The 24,640-nt window shown below is 35.1% G+C and overlaps 2 protein-coding genes across 7 annotated transcripts in view; one reads left to right on the plus strand and one right to left on the minus strand.

The window, feature by feature from the left end:
• The window catches only part of KRIT1 (KRIT1 ankyrin repeat containing), a 36,183-nt gene extending 13,898 nt beyond the window's left edge, over nucleotides 1-22,285 (minus strand). Inside the window, exons 1-12 of one of the 4 annotated variants that reach the window (XM_044246011.1) lie at nucleotides 21,949-22,285; nucleotides 17,562-17,691; nucleotides 16,508-16,667; nucleotides 13,631-13,723; nucleotides 12,377-12,506; nucleotides 11,156-11,399; nucleotides 10,828-10,943; nucleotides 10,450-10,593; nucleotides 4,770-4,926; nucleotides 3,993-4,100; nucleotides 1,797-1,953; nucleotides 869-1,020 (exon numbers count right to left, since the gene is read on the minus strand). In XM_044246011.1, the coding sequence (XP_044101946.1) occupies nucleotides 869-1,020; nucleotides 1,797-1,953; nucleotides 3,993-4,100; nucleotides 4,770-4,926; nucleotides 10,450-10,593; nucleotides 10,828-10,943; nucleotides 11,156-11,399; nucleotides 12,377-12,506; nucleotides 13,631-13,723; nucleotides 16,508-16,667; nucleotides 17,562-17,663 (1,563 nt within the window). In that variant the 5' untranslated portion in view covers nucleotides 17,664-17,691; nucleotides 21,949-22,285. Of the gene's footprint in view, nucleotides 1-868; nucleotides 1,021-1,796; nucleotides 1,954-3,992; nucleotides 4,101-4,769; nucleotides 4,927-10,449; nucleotides 10,594-10,827; nucleotides 10,944-11,155; nucleotides 11,400-12,376; nucleotides 12,507-13,630; nucleotides 13,724-16,507; nucleotides 16,668-17,561; nucleotides 17,692-17,919; nucleotides 17,980-21,800 lie in introns of those variants that run through there. The other 3 variants (XM_044246009.1, XM_044246008.1, XM_044246012.1) reach the window with 3 other exon arrangements.
• A 461-nt stretch (nucleotides 22,286-22,746) lies between these two features.
• The window catches only part of ANKIB1 (ankyrin repeat and IBR domain containing 1), a 147,003-nt gene continuing 145,109 nt past the window's right edge, over nucleotides 22,747-24,640 (plus strand). For 2 of the 3 annotated variants that reach the window (XM_044246004.1, XM_044246006.1), the window contains exon 1: nucleotides 22,747-22,859. The gene's annotated coding sequence lies outside the window, so the exon portion shown is untranslated. Of the gene's footprint in view, nucleotides 22,860-24,444; nucleotides 24,463-24,640 lie in introns of those variants that run through there. The other variant, XM_044246005.1, reaches the window with a different exon arrangement.

A 24,640-nucleotide genomic window follows, 5' to 3' on the forward strand; every position in this document is an offset into this window, starting at 1 on the left:
TTTGATAATATAAGAGGGACAGTACAAGTAATCAGGTATAAAATATTTACCAAGTTTGTAAATGATCGATCAATTTTCCATATACTAAAATTTCCTTAACTTTGTCTGTTTAATATTTCCTTGGATAAGAATCAGGAAATGCACTGTATATTTTTTCTTCACCAAAGTTATAAGACCCTGGAACTTTTTTTTCAATTTAAAAAACTTTATAGACCATCACACTAGTTTTAACTTATAATATCCACTTTAAGTTTCTGTGTTGTTCACTCATCCTTCAGATATCATTACCCTACCCTCCCTCTAAAATTTACACTAATTCAAATCCAAATGTACTTGTGTGGAACAATCTTTTTATCAAGTATAAATTATATTCTCATTTTTACTATCTATATAATTCTCTGCTTGATTTGGAAACAGCTATTTACTAACTATTAAGAACAGCTTTTTATGTCCCCTTTGCAAATATAATCTGCATTCAGATTTTTTTTTCCTCCCACACCAATCTATCTCTTTGCTCCTTTGATATTTACACACTGATTGGCTCTTTATTAAATTGATCTGTGATAGTGTACTTCCTAACTGTGCTAAAATTCTTTTTGGTATAATCTGTCTTCCATCTGGTTGCTAATTCTCTTTAGGATAGATTATTTATTTCTTTTGTTTCTAAGACAATGGAGGTGGAAATAAAAAAAAACAACCAGGGTCTTCGTAAGTAGACTAACTCAGACTTACCCCAGGGATATGAAGATCAAACAGAAAAAAAAAGTAAAACCTCCTCATACAGGAACAGCCTGTTTCTAGTGCCTACCACAGGAATTCAATAAATTCTGTGCATTTAAATGACTATTATTAAGATTTCCAAGCAAACCTTTTTTTCAACTTCCAAAGGAAGTCTCACATCTCTTCTTAGGAAAAGCTGTGGTGTTTCTCTTTGGGGATCCAAATTAGTCAATTCAGAAAGTATTTCTGGCCAATCACGAACATGTTGCAAGGGTTTATGATAAGGCTTGAGTTGAAGGCCTGAAAAACATCTTTCCTTTTATAAATAATAATGTAAAAATAAATTATATCAACACATAGAAAATTTGTATTAAACTATCTGTACTTAAGTGCTGAATACACACAAATTAAAGGTCTAAATTTAAGTCACTGACTTTATAACCAATTATCTCACAACCCAGTTTTAGGTTAAAAGCTTGTGTTTTTGAGTATAAGAATTATGAGAATTACTAAAACAAATAAAACATATCAACTATATATAAGATCTTTAATTCCACTGTAGCTTATTTAATTATGATCCAATCAGTAGAATCTGGTGTTTTTAAAAAATACAATTAAACATTAAATAGCCAATCACAATAACTCCAATTAGCTCTTTTATGTATTTGCAATACTTTGCTTGAAAGGTAAATCTATAGTGGCATCAGGTTGGTCTTAAATAAAAAGATGTGATAGAAAACTAATATAAAGAAAAAGAATGTTTGCATTATTTTAGGTGAAATGAGCACTGACAATAAAGGCAAGTCAGATAAGCACTACATTTAATGGCATTCAAATAAAATTCCATTGCCAGAGAAGGAAAGTTTTCAAATACTTAAAAATTGCTTTGAATGAAGCAGTGGATGAGGAGTCCAGAGGCTTACCTGTTCAAACAGCTGGAACACTAGTAATTTATATAAAAGAGAAGACCACTGTATCATTTAAAAATTTAAAGTCATTAAGAAATTGATGCTATATCTAAGTTTACCAATCCACTCTCACAAAGGAATAGGTTTACAGAGTAACAACTTTCTTACTGAGGTTTTCTGAACAGATCCAAATAGTGAAATACTGCTGTGTTTCTTGAGAGAGACGCATTCCTTCCATAATCTGCTGCACTGTGGTATTATTTCCATGCTTCAGTTCAACAGAACGGTATGATCCATCCATTCTGTATATTCGAACTTTTTCGTACTAGGACAAAGAACAGTAATAAATTAGGCAACCTGGTTAGAAGTTACATATCCCAGCCTAACAAAAATGCTTCAATTTCAACTTCATATGTTTTATTATAGTTTTCAAACATGGAAAATAATAGAAAGCTGCTTCAAATATGTGCTGGCACACTTTAAAAAGATTTTTATTTCCATTATATTTTCCAGTATGTTTTCCTCTGGATATTTCAGCTGAAATAAATTTGAGAAGCTAAGGCAAGTGGTTCTTAAAAAATACTCAACTTCAGATTCTTCTGGTACATGTTTTAAAGCTGTAACTGTACTAAGTAGGTATCATATGGGAGATATAGAGACTTAGTTACTCAGTCTGTTAGCTATCTCATGAGTCTAGTGGGCCATAAATTATACTGTAGAAATGTATACTGCAATAATTTTTCCTAGGAGGAATCTGTAATGGAAGACTATGTACATGAAAGTTATAAACAATGGACCTTGAGCCAGTTTATCTCCTCCTGTTCAGAACATCTCAAAGAATCATCATCTTCTCAATACATTTTCTAAAAATCCCTGTCACCTATTTAGCCCATCTCTCACCCACCTCCTCTCTAACAATCAGCACTTTGTTCTCTATATTTAGAAGTGTTTTCTTGTGTTTGGTTTTTTAGATTCCACATACAAGTGAAACCATATGGCATTTGCCTTTCTGTCTTATTTCACTTAGCATAATAAATACCCTCTTGGTCCATCCATGTCTTTCCAAATGACAAGATATCATTCTTTTTTTTATGGCTGAGTAATATTCCATCATCTATATATACCACTTAATCTTTATCCATTCATCTATGGATGAACACTTAGGTTGCTTCCATATCTTGGCTACTGTAAATAATATTGCAATAAACATAGAAATGCATGTATCTTTTCACACTTGATCTTAGCCAAAAGGCTGAGAAGCAACTGCATGTATCTTTTCAAATTAGTGTTTTCATTTTCTTTGTGTAAATACCCAGCAGTGGAATTACCAGATCATATGGTATTTCTATTTTTAGTTCTAGGGGCAAGCTCTGTACTGTTTTCCACAGTGATTGCACCAATTTACATTCCCACAAATAGTGTTCAAGGGTTCTACTTTCTCTAGCACTTGTTATTTCTTACCTTTTTGAAACTAGCCATTCTGTCTGGTGTGAGGTAATATCTCACTGTGGTTTTTCAATGTATTCTCAATACATTTTATTGCCCAAACAACTTCCAGGTCAGTTCATTTTGGATGAATGTACTAATTCTTCTTATCTTATTCATTTAGAATATAAAAATTATGCCAGGAATAATAATGTGTTTTATACAATTAGAAAATAAATTGTAATCAAGTATAACAGTGCCTATTACCACTTAATCTTTTTCTTGACTTTGTCTTGTGCTCATGGAATAGTATTTTGACAAAATCTGTTGAATGTGTGGTGAGTGTGTATGTTAATATTCCTTAAAGGCAGAGATCATATATTTATTCTCTATCCCTTGTTACTTCCAGCATTTCAAGGTATTAAATTCATAGAAATACTCCATAAATACTTACTGCCTAATTGATAGAAATGTCTGGAAAGGCTCAGAGATTACATCTGTTGATATCAAGCTTTAAAACTTTATCTATTATAAATCCTTTTATCTGGTTTACAAGTTTTCACACCGTTTTTAAATTGGTGACAGTTTTATTGTTACTATAACTTTAGGTGCACTGAGTTTTTTCTAATTGTTAACTATTCTCTATCTTAACGTTATTGCTCATTATTCCAGACATCATCAGGTATTAAGGTTATACTAGAAATTAGGTTAATATTAAGTGTTTTAAAGATTTATTTACTTACACAGTTTTTATTTTGATATGCAAGAATAAGTGTCTGAATATTAGGGATGATAAAAAATTTAATACTTAAGAGATCTACTCATGAGGTTCTCTAAAAGCCGTAAGAAATGATCCATGCATTCCTCTTTCCACAAATACTCAAATTACTTATCAATTTAAATAGTTGGCTTAGCTCTATTTCTGAAGGTAATTCTTACTGGTTTGTTAATGGCTTCCTTCAAAAGCTTTGCAGCTTCTTCCCAGTTATTTTGTTTGTTTTCTTCACAGATATTTAAAGGGGATCTTCCTTGTTGGTCTGTTATGTGCTGGAAATTTTAGGAAAAAAAAATGTGAAGAAAAAAAGCATTACAAATATATGGCATTATAAGTGAAAATGTCATTCAATCAATCAAAATTTCATAAAAAATAGGCTTTTGTCAAGTATTAAATACTAACCATACTTAGCATATACTACACTTAAACATGAACTGATAAAGATGAAAGACTGAAAGCACTAATCAATGTGATTATTGTTTTTAAAAGCTTTGATTATAAGATCCAACAAAGGTTTTGTTTAAATTGATTATTTTCCCATTTTAAAATACTTATTAATACAACTTCTGGAAAAATGGGTAGAAAATCTTTTTCTTTCATGAAGATATTTTTTGAGGAAATACAATATAACACAAGAAGAGATAAAATTTTATGTATATGCAGGAGATGGATGATGGTGATGACTGTACAACAATGTGAATGTATTTAATGACTGAACTATATATCTAAAAATGGTTAAAATGGTAAATTTTATGTGAGGTACATTTTATCACAATAAACAAGTATAAAAGCAAAGTTTACATATAAGTGTTACTTATACTATGCAGATGGTAAAATTTATTTTTTAATTGACTGCTCAAGAATACAACTGAACATTTAATGTTATCACTTGTTATTCATTGCTTGAACATTAAAAAAAAAAATCCTGGAAAATAACTTACTCTGTCAACTTCTGGATGGTTTAGAAGAATCTGTACTATTTCAGCATGTCCTCCTCCAGCAGCAAAATGAAGAGGAGAACTAAGCTGTCCATTTAAAAGATTCGGATTACACTTTCCTTTTTCTAACAAAATGCGAGTGGCCTCAACTTTTCCATACCTATAAAAAAAAAAGAAGAAACTTAGCCCCAAAAATCATATGAAATGCTTTAAAAATTCAAATTTTAGATGATATCTCAAAGAAATCTAAGATTTTTTTTTTTATTTTAGTAAGACACTGACATAAATGTTTTCAGTGCCCAGGGATTTCTTATGAATTCTTCTGGTTCAGTTCAACTGTTTCTGTTCCTGATTAAGTGAGAGGAAATATAACCTCAAACACAAGACAGAGCAGATGACAAAGAACAACCCCATGCAAAGTACAAAAATTATAAATTAAGGAAATAAAAATGTTTAGTCAAAATTGGTTCAGAATCAGAAACTTCATAAGGCTTTTACTTAGGCCTGACTGTGATTTGCAAAAGGCCCAAAGATAGAATTGGTATGTACCTGTTGTGTTGGGCAGTGTGGGAGACATAAAGATGTATAAGATACATGGTCTCTGCTCTAATAAAGGCTTATAAAGTAATAAGAGAGGTAAAATAAAAACATGGGATAAGTTACATTATGCTTTAAAATTGAAGTAACAGTTTAGGATAACAATTAACATAATAGGGGCTATATATTTGTCAAGTCAAGATAGTATATAACTAGTGCTCGCTTCGGCAGCACATATACTAAGATAGTATATAACTAACGCTTTAAAAAACATCAGAAAAGATAGGACTTTAGTCTAAGACTCCCTGAAATATTTTGATAAAACAACTTGAAGTGTATTTTAAGTAGGAAGGAACCAAAGAGATGTTGAAGAGAGGCAAAAATATTTTAGGTGTGTGTGTGGTGGGGGAGAAGTAAGCAAAGCAAGGGCCCAGAAGAGTACAAAGCACCTGTTGGACACAGTTGAGTCCACCATTCTGTCAAAGCCAAAGATTTATATAAGGCTGCAATCTGAAGCAAGGGTGGAAAAGTAATTCAGTGTCTGTAAATAAATAGGTAAGAGGGGAGAAAAGGGAAAGGAAATTTGCTTTCAGATATGGTACATCTGAGATGAAAATAACACATCTTTAGAAGTGATCTGGTTTGCCAGCAACTTTCCTTTCTTCCCTTCTACATACCCTTCTTATACCCTGAAACTGCCACTTGTATGCTACCCTTTCCTATTCATTTGACATTTTGCTCACATTCTTTGCTATTCCTGAGATGTCCTTTTCTACCTACCTCATTTTGTCTAGGTTAAATCTTTTTATTTCTCTGAAACAGTTTTAAAATATACTCCTATAGTTCCACTACATGTAGCACTTTTTTGCTTTTTTTATAGGACTTATCTACTTTCACCCTTATTTATATACATCTGTTCTCTAATAGCCTGGGAATTCCTTGAGGGTAGGTACACCGTCTCTGCATTCTCTAAACTGCCTTATAGACAAAAAGAGAGTGACTAAACTATTCAGTAGGCATTTCAAAATACAGGCTTAGTATTCAGGAGGAAGGCAAAGGCTTGGATTATCTATCTGAGAAAAAGCAAATTAATCTAACTGAAAAGAATTACTGTAAAGGCTGGGAGATTTTAGGGTACCTGGGTGGCTCAGTCTGTTAAGCATCGGCCCGTTGGCTGAGATTGAGTCCTGCACTGGGCTCCCTGCTGAGCAGGGGGCCTGCTTCTTCCTCTGCCTGCCATTCCCCCTGCTTATGCTCTAACCCCCATCTCTCTGTCAAATAAATAAATAAAATCTTTAAAAAAAAAGGCTGGGATAATTTGAAAAATGAAAAATTAGTATCTTAGAAAAATGAAATGCCATCTTGAAAAACAATCTTTCAGGACAGGAAAAGACACTTCTAAGCAATTCAAGTAATAAAATATAAATGTACATTTTGTTTTCATGGTTCTTTCTTATATAATTACTTAATATAATCTTCAAAATAACCTTTAAGGCATGCAGAAGTATTTTTATATCACAGTTAAGGAAAATGAAGCTTGAACCAGGTAAGCAATTTGCTGAAGGTCGCATGGTTACTAACCAGTGTTAGAATCCAGGTTTTTAAGTCTTAGTATAGCAGTTTCCATACCATTACACATGCGTTAAGTCACCGGATGGAAGCCAGTATTTCAATAATAATGATAATTTAACAGTAATATCTTGCATTTGTACTAACCTTCATTACAGCTCCATTATGCCCCTTCAACTCCAATTTGTTCTTAGAATGAAGGGGTGGTCAACAGTATTAATGCTGTAGAGCGGGGAAAGAGATTAAAAACTCAGAAAAGTTTAAGAAATTTAATGAAGAGTGAAAAAGAGACAACAGTGAGTGTGGCCCACTCACCTTTGAAATCTGGCTGTGAAAGGAAGTAAAGAAACAGGATAGTGGCCAGAAGAGGCAGCAGGGTCAAATTAATATTCTTTTCAAGAGGAAGAGAACCATGTACGTTGGAAGGCAAGAGAAAAAGTGCAGAGAAGGAGAGAGTGAATTTATGGTAAACAAGGATTTTTACTTGCATATCCCATGATACAGGAGAGATGAGAACAAAAACAACAGATAAGAAGGACATTTCCGATGGCATCAGTTTTCTTTGAAAATAGGAGGTAAAACTATCTGATAAGAATACAGAAAGGAAGTCGTGGGAGTTTAAGTGCTTAAGAGTAGAAAGGTTCAGAATAGCTTATATGAGAGAACTAAAGGCTGACAGGATGCATGAGACAAAGAGGATAGACAGCTAAGCTACAGTGAAGATGGGATAATTTGAAGGGAGTCAAATCATCATAGCCCTAAAACACTCTAGCAAAAACATGAAGCCTAAAAAAAGATCAGAGAAGACACTGATTTGAAAAAGGTCAAAGAATATGTGATGTCAGTGAAACATTTACTGAGTGGCTGATTAAGTTGCTCATATGGGGAGAAAGCCAACTTAAATAGTTTTGGAAAATGGTGATCCTAGTAAAGAGTTTTCAGGTATGTGGCCACCAATATGAGAATTTTAAAAGCTTGCAGCTATCTTAGGGGTGGTCCTCAAAGAGTGATCTAGGAAGCCCTGAGGATCCCTGAAATCTTTTCAGGGTACCTGTAGATCAAACATATTTTCCTAGTAATATTAAGATGTTATTTATCCTTTAAACTCTTTTTTGATCCTAAGTGTACAGTGGGGTATTCTAGAAGCAATTTGCCATATAATATTGCAACAAATTAAAGGCAGAATCAGATGTGAGAATCCAGCTATCTTCTATTAAGCTAGAGAATAAAGAGATTTGCCAAGAATGTAAAACAACACTACCCTTAATTTTTTAAATTTTAGAAAATATGGTATTTTTCATAAAATTGTTACTTATGTTAATGTTTATTGTTATTGTTATTATTGTGTTAAATGAATTAATAAACTATTTTTGGGGTATAACTTCTAATATGTTAATCTGATTTACATAAATCTGATTTACTTCTAATATGGTAATCTGATTTACATAAAAAAAACTCTTTGGGCTCCTTTAACTTTTAAGAGTAAAAGGCAGATCAGACACCAAAAAGTTAGAGAACCACCAATTTAATAAAAACCCTCACTTTAAAGATGAGAAAACAGACCAAGAAGGGTAAAACATCTTCTCTAAGCTTATAAAGATAGTCTCCAAATCTCAGTCTCTTAATGAGATGGCCTAATATTCCCCTCCTTGATCCTTATACCAATTAGTGAATAAAATACATTTCCAAGATAAAGTAATTTAAGTTCTTACTAATTGGTTAAATCAGTCTTCATTCAAATTCACATTAATCAAATGATCCATTTGATTAAAAGTATTGCAAGTGACCCATATTACTCCTGGTACATTAAACTTAATTATTTCCAACTGACAAAATTAATTTTATCAAAGGATAAAACTCTTTCCTTGGTATACTGTAGTAGTAAGATTTTCTAATTAAAAATACTATGGATTATGAGTTTCAGATTTAGACATCAAAATCTTTAAATTTCTACAGTACTTTAATAATAACAGCCAACATCTACTGAGTGCTTATTATGTGCTAGGTATCCTCAAAGCATTTACTTACATTTCTCCTTTAATCTTAACAAATGTACTACTATTAAGTCCACCTCATAGATGAAGACACAGGTCCTTAAAGATTTTAAATAACTTGCCAAAAGTCATAATTTTAGGAAATGAGAGTTATTAGGATAGAAACCTAAGGATATTTCAAAGAACGTTAATTATACTTCTGTTTTTATGTAGTATGTACTTAAAAATGCTACCATTCTTAAAATATAAATATTACCATTCTTTTATTAGAAAAGAAAATAACCAATGCCACAAAAAAAAGGGAAATATTAACCAAATATAAATTTGGGATGCCTAAACTAAAATTCTCTGCCTCTGTCTTCCTGATTTCATAGTGTACTTTTTTTTTTTTTTAACCAATTCCAAATAAGGCATGTGATTTCTTTCAGTACTGCTGCTGCCAATATTTACTGGTAATCTGAAGAAACAACTAAAAGTTCAGTTTAAAAAGATTTAGGGTAACTCCAAATATGAGTAGAAAATTCCATGTAATGGGAAAACAACTAAGAACACACAGAAATAAAGGATATTTCTTGAATAAAGGAGCATATTTTTAGGGAAACAGCATATTTTTAAGGGAGAAAAGATGGATATTAAAAGCAATTATATTTAGTTACAGGATCACAGATTTTGGAATCCGTGAAATTAAAAGAATTTTGAGCTGGAAAGAACTCTAGCAATGATCTAATTAATGCCTTTACATATGGATAAATAAACTGAGATATAGAGAAGTGAAGTATCTTGCTAAATGTTGCTCAGCTAAGAAGTAGCAGACATTTAACAAGCAGAGAATAATGTAAGCACTTCTTAAACTAGCTAAGGAGAATCCCTTTAAATAATAAGTCAAAAGCAACTTTTGCATAACAAATAATGGTAAATAACTTCATTACATTCCTTCTGGAGGATAAACCAGAGCTGACAGTTAACTACTGCTATGAACACAAATATAAGAACTCAGCTCAGCTGAGGGAAGAGTTACTATCATGTGGGAGGAGTAGGAAAGCAGAGGTACAATACGCAACTAGTGGAAACTGCTAACTCCAATCCTTTGAGCTAATCCTTCTCATCTTATAAAAAAAATAATAATGAAGAATGGCATTCATTCTAATGAAGGCTTTTGGGAGTTTCGTGATCCTACAGCTTCCCAAAGAACTAAATGGATACTTTTCCAACATGATCAATGGCAAATCATAAGTAGTTAACCTCATGTAAATTTTATAGTAAGGGTAAACAAACTTAATATAACTCCAATACAAAATGTGAATAAGGGACCTAGTGCTATATAATGACACTTGCTAGTCATTAGCTGTTATACAGGATGATTTGGTAATGCCTCGAACACCAATGATACTTTTCCCATGGGGCAGACCTTGTAATTCTGAATAGTAGTACATATAAACAGTAATCAAAGATCTAAATAGAAAGCCCGTAAGATAAAATGTGGTAGAGAAAAAGTGGCTGGAATGACGACAGTTCTGAAAAGAAGCATTAACATTTACAACTAAGGATTCATTCCTTCTAAGAGAAAAAAGTAATCCATTTACCAGCATGCATAATGAATGGGCGCCCAGTGGTCACTATCTAATTGATTGACAGAAAATCTTTCATTGAGAAGACGATTTAGTAATTCTGAATCTCCTTCACAGGCACTTCGATGGAGAGGAAAGTCATCTACCCACTGCCGTTCCCTAATCATTAAAAATAGATAAATTTTTTTAAAAGAAAAAGCACTTTTGAAATTCAAATTGTTTCAAAATAAACAGGACATATCGATGAGAGCCATATATCACATAGTAGCTGCAAACTAAATCTTTTATGCAATGGTAATATTGCATACTAGTTACAAACATCATTTTAAAAAATATTTTAACATTATAATGTAAGTTTTAAAAAAGCAATATGGAGTAAAACCAAAACAGTACTTGTCTTCTGTGACACTGCTCATGCTTCTCTGCCATTTTTCCTGTTTGGGAATTTGGATTTTTGAGTAGTCTGGAGCTCCTAGACCAAAGTATGGATTTATTACCACTTTATCTACCTAAAAAGGGAAAACAGAAAAAACAAAAACAAAAACTCCTTAAGAGCTTTAGATACTTGACTTCAATAGATATAAATACAACTAAATAAACACAACTAACTAGATGTCATCTTAACATTTACAATTGGTAATAGGTATATTTACTTTAGAAAAAAATTATAGTTCAGATAAAATGTCTTTTGAAATCAGAGCAAAATTCATTTAGCTCTTACCCGGTTTGTATATTGAAGGTCTGATCCAAACAAAGGGTTGTAAATACAAGTATCTGCTTTCTCTAGGGCTAACATTTTACTCTTTATTTCTAGTGCACTGTAGCCCATATGTAGTGAGTTTTCTGTCTGACCTGATTCAGTAGCATATGCGGGGTTTATGACATTAGTTTTTATCCGCTCAAGAGGAGAAGGTCGGAATAAAGCTGGAATAAAGTGAGATTGTGCATGACGTTCATCTAACCACCTGGCAAAATAGAAAGAAGAGGTCACAGAAGTATTTGTTCAAAAATGAAGATGAAAAAGTAGACCATCAAATTCTGAGATGATACATTCTAATATTACATTCAGATTTTTAAACTTTTAACTAGTGTTCATTAAATACTTCATTTACTAATAATAAAAGTTTGGTTAATAGACACAGCAAACTTTTAAAAAATGCATATACCATCATAATAAAAACACCTTTCAAAAAATAAGTACTTTTAAAATTAGAACCATTGAGATGGAGGTGACATTAGCTCTGTAGTTTCAGAAGGACAAAGGCATGGTAGTCTAAACAACTTGTACCTGCTAAGAGTAACTCAATACTACTAAATCTATCAGAACAACGTGAGGAGCCATTTGACCCACCATCAGGGAAAACAGAAAGAGAACTTGAGTCATTCACTTATCTATTTTTTAAACTAACATATAATGTATTATTTGTTTCAGGGGTACAGGTTACCACAACACAAACACACCCGAATGTCCATCACCCAGTTACCTCATCCCCTGACCCCCTTCCCCTCCAGCAACCCTCAGTTTGTTTCATAAGATTAACTATTTTTAAAGACATAATTAGTTCTATTGAAAAAGTAGAGGACAGATGGACATAAGGAAACTAGTGCAAAGTGGAAGGGGAAATAAAGGCAATGGTAACTCAACTTGCAAATTAAAAAAAAAAACAACAACAACCAAAAGCTAAATCTAGTTGTATAACAAGGAATCTTAATTCTTAATCCAGGGCAGTCTTTGTCATTTTTGAAAGAAGATTAGCTGGTGCAGGCAAACCAGGACAATCTTGTCTTTGGGGCTTTTCATTTTTATCTTGTACTTCAAAAACTTTACATTATGTTACATACATGTATTACTAATTTTATTATTTTCTTCTGTTCTTTTCAGAGCTAATTTCTACTATGTATTTGACTTATTTAAAAAAATATTTTTAGTGGCATTTCTTACTTATCCAAGGCTATTAACATCCTTGCTGTAAGTGTAGCAAAATGAGTACTGGATTCACTACAGACTCGCATAATATCTTGTAAGCAGTAAAAAATTGGGCATCCTGGAGTATACGTATATTTAGTATTATCTGAAAGAGAAAATGAATAATGCCATCATATAAAAGGTTTACAACCGCATGTTTTTCATTTAAAATTATATAGTATGTTTTAAAAAGTAGTTCAGTGTAACATAAGTTGTTTTAGATTTGGATATAGAAGACCTTGATTAAACTGATGACTAGTTCTGTGACCCTATCCATTTGGAATTAGGAGATGTATATTCTTCTTGCAGGATTGCAGAAATTGTTTCCTCTTTTTCTTCTACAATATTGTAAAACTCTGATTAATAAGATTTCCAACACCGTTTAAAATAGTGTACTTTTCAGCCTAAGTATAGCTGGGAAAAAAATATATATATCTGGAATGCTAGAGTTGGCTAATAAAATACATATAAGTACTGTGTGAGCAGCAGGATAATGGCATATCCACACTGGGTCATTAATTTATCATCAAAATTATTACTGCCTCATAGGAGGCCAGTACTCTAAAGTTTCCAAAGTGGTTTTCAAATCTAATACCTAACTGAATGCTTCTAGCACAATGAACTTAATAGAAGAAGATACGTATCTTACAAATAGAGGCTGAGGCTTAGAAGAGGTCATTTGCCCAAAGGTACAAATTTAGTAGGCTGAAAGGTCTGCACTGAAATTTAGTGTTTTTCAATTATTTCAGGATGTCAAAGACTCAAATTAAATTTTTACATTAAATCTAAACTCTTTAAATATTACCAATGTTGTTAGGCAGAATATTTTAGAATTATTATTAACACCTTCTTGTGCCAAATCCCAGACAGGTCCTGATCACAGTCTGTTAATGATCCAAAATACTTAAATATGTTTCTAGTCATATCCTTTGAAAAATCCCTTATTATAATCTGAAAATTTTTAATTTCAATTATGGCTTCCCGCCTCACTTCTTTATTCTGCTTTTAAAACCAGAAACAAAAACATTACTGTTTAGTCCAGAAGGCTGAATATTACTTTGAAATCAAAATACCTTTTTAAGTAATAAATTTTCTCATCTTAACTACTAACTGAAAAATAGGTATTTTAAAACAGTGTAATAATAACCATGAATGCAAGTTACTTAATTCCTCAGTAGACTTTTATTTAGCATCTAAAGTACATAAAAATTGATAAAACTTATACTTTACCTTTGACAACTGATGGAACAATAAATAATGCTGCTTCTCTCCCTGTCTTCTCCCCATCCAGAGGAAATGTCTTCATTAGTACCACTCGCTTTCCTAACCATTTTTAAAAATCAGTGAAAATAAAAATAATGGGCTTTTAAATTTTATAAATTTCCTTGAGAATTAGAAAAAAAATTATTTTAATTCCAGTGCAGCTAACAGTGTTATATTATTTCCAGGCTTACAATATAGCAATTCAACAAATCCATATATTACTCGGTGCTCATTAAGATAAGTATACTCTTAATCTCCTTCACTATCTCCCCCATCTTCCCACCCAACCCCTCAGTAGTAACCATTGATTTATTTTCTGGTTAAGAGCTAATTTTGGTTTGTCCCTTTTTCTTTTTTGAGAACTAGAATTTTTTTTAAAAGGCAGTATTAAGAGGAGTTAAAATAGGGTGCCTGGGTGGCTCAGTGGGTTAAGCCTCTGCCCTTGGCTTGGTCATGGTCTCAGGCTCCTGGGATCCAGGAGCCTGCTTCCCCCCTCTCTCTGCCTGCCTCTCTGCCTACTTGTGTTCTCTCTGTCAAGTAAATAAATAAAATCTTAAAAAAAAAAAAAAAGCTGCCAGGAAATTTTCTAAGAGTACTACTCCTTTCTCTGGGCCAGAGGACATCTTTGTTAACATTGACACCACTTTCATCCCCCATCTCGGTAAATGGACCAAGTGACAGAGGTTGGCTAATTCATAGCAAATTATGACTTGTCTATCTTAGCTCAAACATATGACTTGGATATAGGTCTCAGGAATGTGATCTCAGGAAATATCCTGATAAGTGTAATAATTTATTAATAGTAAAAGAAGTCTAAATGAAAATTTATCAGAGAACACCAAAACCGAGGTAGAAAAGACTGACAAATTTGTGGCATCCAAAAAGAGCCTTTGGGTCACCCATAAGGATAGGGGTTTTTTTGTTTTTTTTTTTTAGCTAAGCTCAATTTCTAGATAATTTTATCTTATTAAAAGTCAATCTGATAATTAGGAAAAGAAGATTCTCTTTGCAGGACTCAGAATATGTATCAAGGATCTGTACATTTATGCAATAACTTATTATAATCTTGAGTTATAATGCTTAGAGCCCCAACAATTCAGGCCCTATTGGGAAGGTTACCTATTGGAAAGGTAAAAAATGATGAATGATAGCTCCAAAAATTATGAATCAGAGGTTTATAGTTCAGCTCTCTCTACAGAACAAATACCCAAAATAGTAATTCAAATCACAAGATTCAGCCCTATCTCTGCAACAAAAACAGACTCTTTACTGAGACAGATGAATGAGACAAACTCTAGAAAGATTAATAGGAAAAAAACAACACAGAATAAACTGAAGTATGCCTTATCTCATCAACAACTGTTTTTAACAGCCATCTGACTGAAATTAGCTTTAGCCTCTTAATAATAATGCCTGAATCTTGGATATAGTTTAAATTTCTCTAACTTTTAAGTTTTCTCTCACGTTTTGTGAGGCTACAGCCTGAGAAAATTATCATTAATTTCTAAACAGTTTCCTAGGCTACATATTACCTAATATTTTAAATGGTGACTGAACCTTTCAAGTTTAATACTTCAGTAATTCAGTTTGGCTCTTTGAGAAAGCTCTTCTTCCTGTGACCAAATAGGAAGAAACCTCTACCACCTGGCAATTTACAGGATTCTAATCCATGCATCTTTTTTTTTTTTTTTTAAAGATTTTATTTATTTATTTGACAGACAGAGATCACAAGTAGGCAGAGAGGCAGGCAGAAAGAGAGAGAGAGGGAAGTAGGCTCCCTGCTGAGCAGAGAGCCCGATGCAGGGCTCGATCCCAGGACCCTGAGATTATGGCCTGAGCCAAAGGCAGAGGCTTAACCCACTGAGCCACCCAGGTACCCCTAATCTTAACTTTCATTTAGTATGATGCAAGGTTTTTAGTTTCCTCTGTCCAGAAGTAGAAAACTAAAAATAGTAGTTCAGGGATACTTAACTAGAGAACTATACTTCTAGCAAAAGTGATCTGTATTTTCTTTGTTTTCAAGCCACTCTTTGGTTTCCTGTTCCTACTGAACAAATCATTAACACTGCAACTTAAATAAGTTTCAACTTAAAAAAATATTACAGTCAAGTTTTTTTTATATAAGACTTTATTGAGAGAGAGAAAGAACGAGCTGGGGTGGGGAGTACAGGCAGCACAGAATGAGGAAGCAGGCTCCCTGCTCAGCAGGGACTGGATCCTAGGATCCAGGATCATGACTCAAGCTGAAGGCAGACACTTAACTGACTGAGTTAACTTGACCAGGAGCCTCCTAGTCAAGGTATTTCTTGAAGGGCATTGTTATAACTTAAATAAAGCTTTCTGATTCTTTAAAAAAATTTTTTTGAAGATTTTATTTATTTGAGAGTGAGGGAGAGAAAATGCATGCCTGTGAAAGCAGGGTGTGGAGGGGAGAGAGAGGCAGAGAATCTCAAGTAGACTCCTTGCTATGTGCGGAGCGGGAGGCAGCTGGATCACACAAGCCCAAGATCATGCCCAGAGCTTAAACCAAGAGTGGACGCTTAACTGACTGAGCCACCCAGACACCCCTCAAGTTTGTTTTTTTTAAATGGAAAGGTACATAAAAAGAAATTGATCTCCCCACCTTTTTTTAAGAAAAAAAAAAAAAACTTTATTCTTAAGTAATCCTTACACCCAACATGGGGCTTGAATTCATGACTCCAAGATTAAAAGTCACACACTAACAAATGAGCCAGCTAGGCAACCCAGAAAAAAATGATCTTGACACATTTTTAAAAATATCTTTCTCTACAAGCATTCAAAGCAAACTATATTTAAAAAAGAAAAAAGAAAAAAGTTTCCTACCTCTAATACCCTGGTTTGCAGGAGAAATTGGTTTGGTGGTTTCTACTACATAATCCAGTATGCCTTGTGTTATTTCACTGTTGCCCTGAAGTTTAGTTTCCAACAAAACTTTCTTTCTCTTTTTTTTCTGTCCTTCAATGGGAACTTCATGCAATAAAATCTTAGATGAGAAATTAAAGAGAGAAAGCTTAAAATAAAGTTTACTTGCCCTAGAATATAGTAAGTCAGCAGTCTTTCTTAACCCCAGCTTCATATTAGAATATCCTGGGAAGTTTTTGAGACAATAGCAATGTCTAGTGAGTGGGGCCCTGGTACTCGAAGTTTTAAAATTCTCAGATGATTCCACAGTGCAGCCAGGATTGAGAACTAGTAACCCAGAGCACTGCCGAAGCAGTAGCATCCTGAGAGCTTCTGTGGTATCTTTTAATAGGTTTCAGGTAACTAACCTTTAAAAAGCAATTTGAGCAAAGTGCTAGAGAAATCAGTTGGAGGTAGGTTAGATTAGCAGTATTCTATGATGCTTGGAATCTGTTATAGATAAGATAATTTTGTTTTAGGGTTTTGGGGTTTTTTTTGGCTTTAATCACATTTTCTAATATAATTAATACAATTCGGGACTACAGAGAAGTAACTTAATTGTCTAAAACTTTAATTAAAGGTAAAAAGATATTTTAAAATGCACTATAAAAAAGAGTTCTTTAGGGAAATAGCCAAGAACAATATTTACATTGAATTTGAAATGAGCTGACTTCTGCAACTTTAATTTTTGAGAGCCATTTCATAAATCATACTAAAAACTGAATCTATATGTTATAAGGAAAACTCAAGTGACTATCTTTTAATGTCTAATAATTTACCTATTAATCAATAGAAAAATGGTCAAAAGGCATGCAACAGACAAAAAGACTTTGTGATGGGCAGAGATATAGGATGGTCAATTATATTTTTTCAAGATCTAGGTTGTCAACAAGCATTTAGAGGAGATAATAAGACTTTATGTAAATGAAAATGACATTCAGTTGTAGCAAATCAAATGTCAGTAAATTGTTCTTACTTCATATGACTTAGCTCTGTATTCCCGAGAATTGAGACTGGCAGTATTCTTTGGACGAATAACAGCAACATATGCATCTTCTATGTTTTCTGGATTTCCCATTGCTTTACAAAACAAACACAGAAATCCTCTGCAATATTAAAAGAAACATAATTAGCATAATCACTTTGAAAAACAATTTTAAAAATAATATGTTTATTTTTCTATCTTGGAATATATATACTACCTAAAAGGTAAGCCAGAGATGACTATCTTTATCCTGAACTACTCAAAACCTTAACTTATAATTTTAAGATTTCCTCTTGGTTCTTTTTTACTTTTCTGTGAAAAGTAAAAAAATTTTAATGGAGATACATACTTTTGTATGTCTGAACTGCATAAGAATCTGCCTTTTGGACCTAAAAAAAAAAGTGTTATGATTATAAAATATCTTCTAAATACTAAGCAAATAATGACCTAAATACTACACTTATTTTCCATACATGACACAAGTAAATGTCATATTGTTAATAGTGTGGAAGCTGGAAATAGGCAGCTGCCATTGACATTATTTCCAAAATCTTTAGAAAGAACCTTGATATTTGACATTTGGATAAGCTAAAGTGTACCTTATAATATTCCTTGGCAATACTATCATAGTCAAAAACTTGTGGTCAGTGGATAAAATCTTTGAATGTGGACTTAAGAATATTTTTCTACTTCCATTATCAATTCCCTAGATAACCAGCATTTTCTTCCAAATATGTATTTTACACACATACACACACACACACTTCCCCCCAGACTGATTTTAAGTGTCCATTGAGGAACTTCCAACAAGTATTTGCATTTCAAGCACTACCTACCTTGCTTAAAAAAAAAAAAAAAAAAAAAAAAAAGACATTGTATTGTGAATATACCCTATAACATATGTAGCACATAATATTTTTCTATTAAGCACCTAAAAGAAAAATCAAGTAATCTTTAGTTTTCTAAACACAATTTAAAGCAATCAATTTCTGTGCAAGTCAACTTACATTTAAAAAAAATCTGGCAAAATGCTTTGTTAATACTCACCATTTCTCTGGAATATTTAGTGTACTGCACAGTACACTTTTTTTTAAAGATTTTATTTATTTATTTATTTATTTGACACAGAGAGAGAGATCACAAGTAGGCAGAGAGGCAGGCAGAGAGAGAGGAAGGGAAGCAGACTCTGTGCTGAGCAGAGAGCCTGATGTGGGGCTCGATCCAGGACCCTGGGATCATGACCTGAGCCAAAGGCAGAGGCGTTAACCCACTGAGCCACCCAGGCGCTCCCATAATGCAGTATTTGTCCTTCTCTGTCTGGCTCTTTTCCACCCTCAGCATAATGCTCTTCAGGTCATCCATGTTGTTGCCAATAACAGGATTTCCTTCTTTTTAAAGAGTGAATAATATTCCATTATATTTATATGACACATTTTCTTGATCCCATTTTCTTTAACCCATTGAGCCACCCAGGCGCCCCATTTCATTCTTCATTAGAATTTTTAGATCTAAATTATTCTTATAATTACTTGTCATTTTTTCAAATTTTAATTTTTTATATATATATATAAAATATAGATAAGGCTATTCCATATCAGATTACTTCAATCAGAATGTAGGTAACATTTTACTATAATGAATTTATACACATTTTATGCACTTTGGAATTCTTTGTAGAGAAGTGAAATCTAGTAAATTGTATAGAAATTAAATACTGTAAGATTTTTTAAAAAATATTTTATTTATTTATTTGACAGACAGATCACAAGTAGGTACAGCAGCAGGCAGAGAAAGAGGAGGAAGCAGGCTCCCTGTTGAGCAGAAAGCCCAATGTGGGGCTTGTTCCTAGGACCCTGAGATCATGACGTAAGCTGAAGGCAGAGGATTTAACCCACTGAGCCACCCAGGTGCCCCTACACTTAACTTTCAAAAGATAAATATGATTAAGAAAAAAGGCATAACCATAAGGATTATAGTATTTTGTTTTTATATCATTCAATGTAAACATATCCCTGAAAGATTCTAACAATTGATTTTCAAGAAATATTCATACTTGACTATTTGAAATATACATATTCCCTGTGACATGAAAGAAGAAAACTAAGGCTTAAGTTAGGAAAAGAATAAAAGCTACTAACATACCAAGGCAAAACTGCTAAGGCAAAAACACACGCAGAGGAACTGTAATAACTCAAGCTAAAAATGACAGAAAGGTAGAGTTAAAGTTAGCTTAGAAGTAAAACTTAGTCTATGTTTAGACTAAGTTTTAGATAATTCAAGTGACTAAGTGGCACTTTCTTATGGCTCATTCTATTCTGAAAAATGCTTAGGCATAAATGATAATGTTCCAAGCAATGAGACCTTACAAATATGTAGAAGTGGTTCTCAGTTGGGGGTGGTACCCTACATGGCATCCTTTGGAAATATGTAGGGACATTTCTGGTTATCACTGTGACTGGGAAAGGGGAGGTGTGCAAATGCCATCTAGTCCCCATGGGGCAGGCTTTTCAACATTTCTTTGCTATACCATACAGTCCTATTTAACAAAAAGTAAATAATATCTTCAAAAAAACAATTTGCTATGTTGGGTACTGATGACCAAACTAAAGCCTTTTACACCAGACAAAAACAGAAGATATAGTATGTGAATATGGGTATTATAAATTTAATAAGCACAGGTCAAAGTTGACAAGAGGATTTACCAGTTTGCAAAGTGCATGCTAATAGAAATTACTACCAATGATCAGAATGGGTCTTCATAAGTAAAAACCAAAAAATGGGACTTTATCTTGGATCTCTATCAAATGTTCCTGAGACAGGAACTTCTTCCATCCTTAAGCAATGTTTCTCAATCTTTTTAAACATATGTCAACTTTAAATAACCAAACCAAGCCAAACCCACAAAACTTTTCTGTCCACATAGTGATTTTATCAGGTTGTCCTTAAATCTTTATTGCTTTTGTTTTCTGAACATTTAATGTTTGTAAAATAATGTGAATAGCTAACACCTACAGTGATTATGTGCCAGACACTATGCTAAGTGCTTTCCATATATTAATATTAATATATTTCCATATATTAATTCATTTTATTCCCCCTAAACCTGATTATCACTCCCATTATCACTCCCATTTTACAGGAAAAAAAAAGCTGAGGTGGAGTAGCTAAGTTACTTGATCCTTCTGCATTCTCCTAGAACAATTCACGATTTTAAAGCATTATAACATTAAAAAGAGATGGAGACTAAATGTAGTAATTCTTCGACAGGGATTTGCTGACCATAAAAATATCATCCTTTTGCTACAAAGGGAGGAAGTATTAATAAAGTAGATTAGGAAAAAGCCATCGGTGCTGCTCCTATGTTAGCTTGCTTTTTTCTTGTCCATTCAACCAATTCTACTAATCATCACTTATCAAGGTCAACAAGTGTCACTGATAATTTTCAAAAGCTTTTTGTTAACTGACATTCTGTTTTGTAATTTAAGACATTTAATAATCTTCAAATTGCTTTTGAAGGCAATTACAGTGAATTTGGCTTACAGAGAAGGAACTAAGTAATACTGGCATTGGGAACCAAATGAAATTCTACAGTGAAGACGAAGGTTATTTAGAGGAGCATGATTTCATGCTTAGAATATGTAAATATGCTATCTATCAGCTGCTGCTGTAGTTCTGCAACCCAATTCTAAGAGAACCAACTAATACAGTAGCATGGGGTTAACGGGCAAAGGTCATGGAGTGAATTGCTTTTATATTGTTATGAAAACACATTTGTATTTCTGGCATTTCCCCCAAATAAGATGAGGCTATCAAAGCAGTTAAGAGACTGTAGATGCAGAGAGACACATTTGCAAACTGTGAAGGCACACAAGCTCTCCAACAGAGTGAGAAGGGAATGGGAGTGAGATCCAGAGTCGGGCCAGCTACATCAAAGATTTCTTTTGAAGATTAAAAAAAAAAACAAAAACAAAACACCTCACTATGAATAAAAAGCAAAGAAGGCCAGAAAGCCTCAAAAGATGGAAAGAAGTGTAGGGGCGAGCTAAGCTGGAATGACAGGTTGTAAATCGCTTTCCCTGAAATGACAAAATAACAACCTGCCTAGGTTTTTCCTCTGCCACCACCCACCAACGTCCTGAAAGGGCGTGCAGGGCTCTTTCCTCAAAGAGCTGCCACCCTAAGAGTGGCTTTGGCTTCTTTGTTAGTACTTGTAAGAAACAAATTCCTTGCCTGGAGAAACTAGATGTGGAGATAGTTCAGCCTCCCACCTCTGTTTTCTCTCGCTGGAGTCTGGTCCTCGCTCCTCCTCGTCTCACCCGTGAGGGCGGCCGAGCACCTCCCGGGCCGCTACATTCAACTCACTGGGTGGGACAGTCACCTGCGGGGCGGGGTGCCGTCACCGCTTTCTCATTCCTCCTTCCCTTCAGTTTCCCAGCAGCCGGGCCTAACTTCCTGTGACAGGAAAACCCTTGGTGGCCACCAGAAGTCTCCGGGCGTGTTCGGCCGCTCTTCCCAAAACGCGCCTTAAAAGCTCGGGTCTCTGGACTCGGAGCAACTCTTGTGGACTACTTCTTTATTGTCCTTCCCTCTTCTCGCACCTCAGCACGATACCACCCTCTCCCGAAGTTAAGGATTTCCAGGTCTTCAAACGCTTTTCCTTTCCATCCCGGCGCTACCGGGGCGAGGAAATCACTTCCGGGTTTACACTCCTTGCAGCGTCGCAGTTGGCGGCGGAAGAGCTTCCGGGTCGACGGACGAGCTGCTGCCGTTCCTGCTGCTTCCCGCTGGGGCTGCGGGCTGTCTGGGCTTGGTGGCGGCGGCTCGAGGACAGAGGTGGCAGCGGCCGGCACGCCAGCGGCTGAGCCGGCGGCGGGGGAGGGGAAGAGGGCGGCCCGGGCTGCGTGCGCGCGCGCAAGGCTGAAGCATGAGCCGGACTTGACCGCGAGGCGGAGGCAAAAGCCACCGCCCCCTCTTCCCCTCCCTTGAGTGAGGCAGCGCGGCGGCCGGAGAGGGATGGGGGGCGCCCGCCCAGTCTGAGTCTCGTCGCGGGCGTCTCCGTCTCACGCAGGGTTCCTCGCGGGCCTCTAGTGCGCACCCTCAGCCCCAGCAGCCTCTGCCCCGCGGGCGCACCCGGGCAAGCGAGGAGGGGGGCGCCCGCCTGGGTGGGTGGGGCGGGGAGGGTACCTGAGGTCACCTGCTCCGCGCGAGAGGCAGAGGCGGCCACGGCGGTGGCAGAACTGCAGAGCTGCGCGGTCCACCTGACTCTTACCCTCAGCCCGGGAAGTAACCGTAAGTCTCAGCTTCACCATACGAGTGTGTATGAGGCTATCTCAACCCTTTTTGGGCTCCGAGTTCAGTGCTGCCTAGTTCACGCCCTCACGGGTTTCCCAGTAATGTGTCTCCTTCCTTTTGTGGAGGATTGTACCCCTCTGTGTCTCCATCCCGGAACAGGCAACATCCTCCGTCGGTCCCGTGGGGCTTTTTTCTCCCAGCGAATTTGCAAGTCTCAGTGGCGCGTCCCATCCTCCCCAGCCAGATGCATCTCCTTGTCCCTCTGTCCTCAAAGATATGTGTCCTCCCTCTCTTTCTCTCTCTATCCCAGACATCCCAACCTCCGCCCCCGCCCCCCATTTTTTGAGACGGAAAGCCACGGGTTCAGCGGATCTCGTGGGCTAGAGGGTCTTGAGCAGATGGGTGAAAGTGCTCTGCATCGTCAGGTTGGGTGGGGATAGGTGCCGATAGCCCTGATGGACCTTTATTTTTGCAGCCTCTGACACCAAAACAAAAGAATGGGTCGTTCCCTGGACCTTCATTCCTCTCGTTTCCTAACTGTGTTTAAGCTCTATTCTGTACATTGCTGTTTGAATCGCAGGAAATTGGAACTAGAGCTGTAATTAAGCATCTCCTGAGGTTTTAAGAATTAGTCTCACAAGCTATGTTCACACGGAATTGGCATATTAAACAATCTTGTATTGGAATGAAGAGCCATTCTAGAATAGCTCTGCTAGTAGATCTGAGAAACGAATTTAAAAACAAAGGTCTAATATTTCCAGTATGTTTTTATGTCTTTAAATAATTTTTAGTGTTTTGGATTTACGTTTAGTTCTTAATTTACGAAGAGAGTGTGTGTGTGTGTGTGTGTGTATGTGTATGATGTGGGGAAAAAAAAGTGTTGCATTGTTAGTGGTTAAAGTGATTTTTAAAGATCGTGTCAGCTTGTATTTGGTAAGATATTACTTTAAGTCGTTAATTTCAGAGAGACTTTTTTACTGATTTAGATCAGCCACCTACAGATGTTACACACTTGTGCCTATGACCTTACTGTTTCTTAGTTTAAAAAAGAAATTAACTGTGAAATTCAGTGTGTATTTCCAGATTTGAGGGTAGGCATTTTTTTTTCTTTTTAAATTTAGTTTGCTTTTTAAACTGGCAAACTGCAGAACTTTCCAGAAATTAGACTAAAAAATAATTATAATGCTGTCAGTGACTGAACAGTAGCTCTTAACACGCCATCATGGTGGTGACACTTTTCAGGGCACTATAGGAAGTAATAATAACTTAAGAATAATTTTATTCTGCATAATGCAGTTCTTTGTTACTATTCTGTAAACTGTAATGTAAATTGGTAGCCTTGGTTTATTTTTTTTTCTAAAAATATAGTCATTGTGTTAAGAAAGGTAGATGTGTTTAATGTTGATTTTGGTGGTTGTTTTCAAAACCTTCTTTTAGTACTTGATTTGGATCTATTACTTGACTTGTTACTTTGTACTGTTCACAGATTTTAGTTTGAAGTAGGCCCAGGAGACGTAGCTCCAGCTGTCTGTCTGGAAGTATACTTTACTGGCTTGTTTAAGAAGCCAAGCTCCATACAGAGTTGAGTGTATTATTAAAGGTATGGTTTTGCTTTTCAGAAAATTGATGAGTTTCCAAATGTGAGTGAGGTTAATTGGCTATAACTTGGAAGAGTCTTTTTCCTTTTTTCTTTCTTTTTTTAAAGTCTATTGATCCCTGTTATTTTTGGAAGGAGTGTGGGGAAGATAGCACTGTATTTTCATATTACACTTTTTCTG

The sequence above is a fragment of the Neovison vison genome, chromosome 4 (genome assembly GCF_020171115.1).
Source record: "Neovison vison isolate M4711 chromosome 4, ASM_NN_V1, whole genome shotgun sequence".
Classification (NCBI taxonomy): Eukaryota; Metazoa; Chordata; class Mammalia; order Carnivora; family Mustelidae; genus Neogale; species Neogale vison.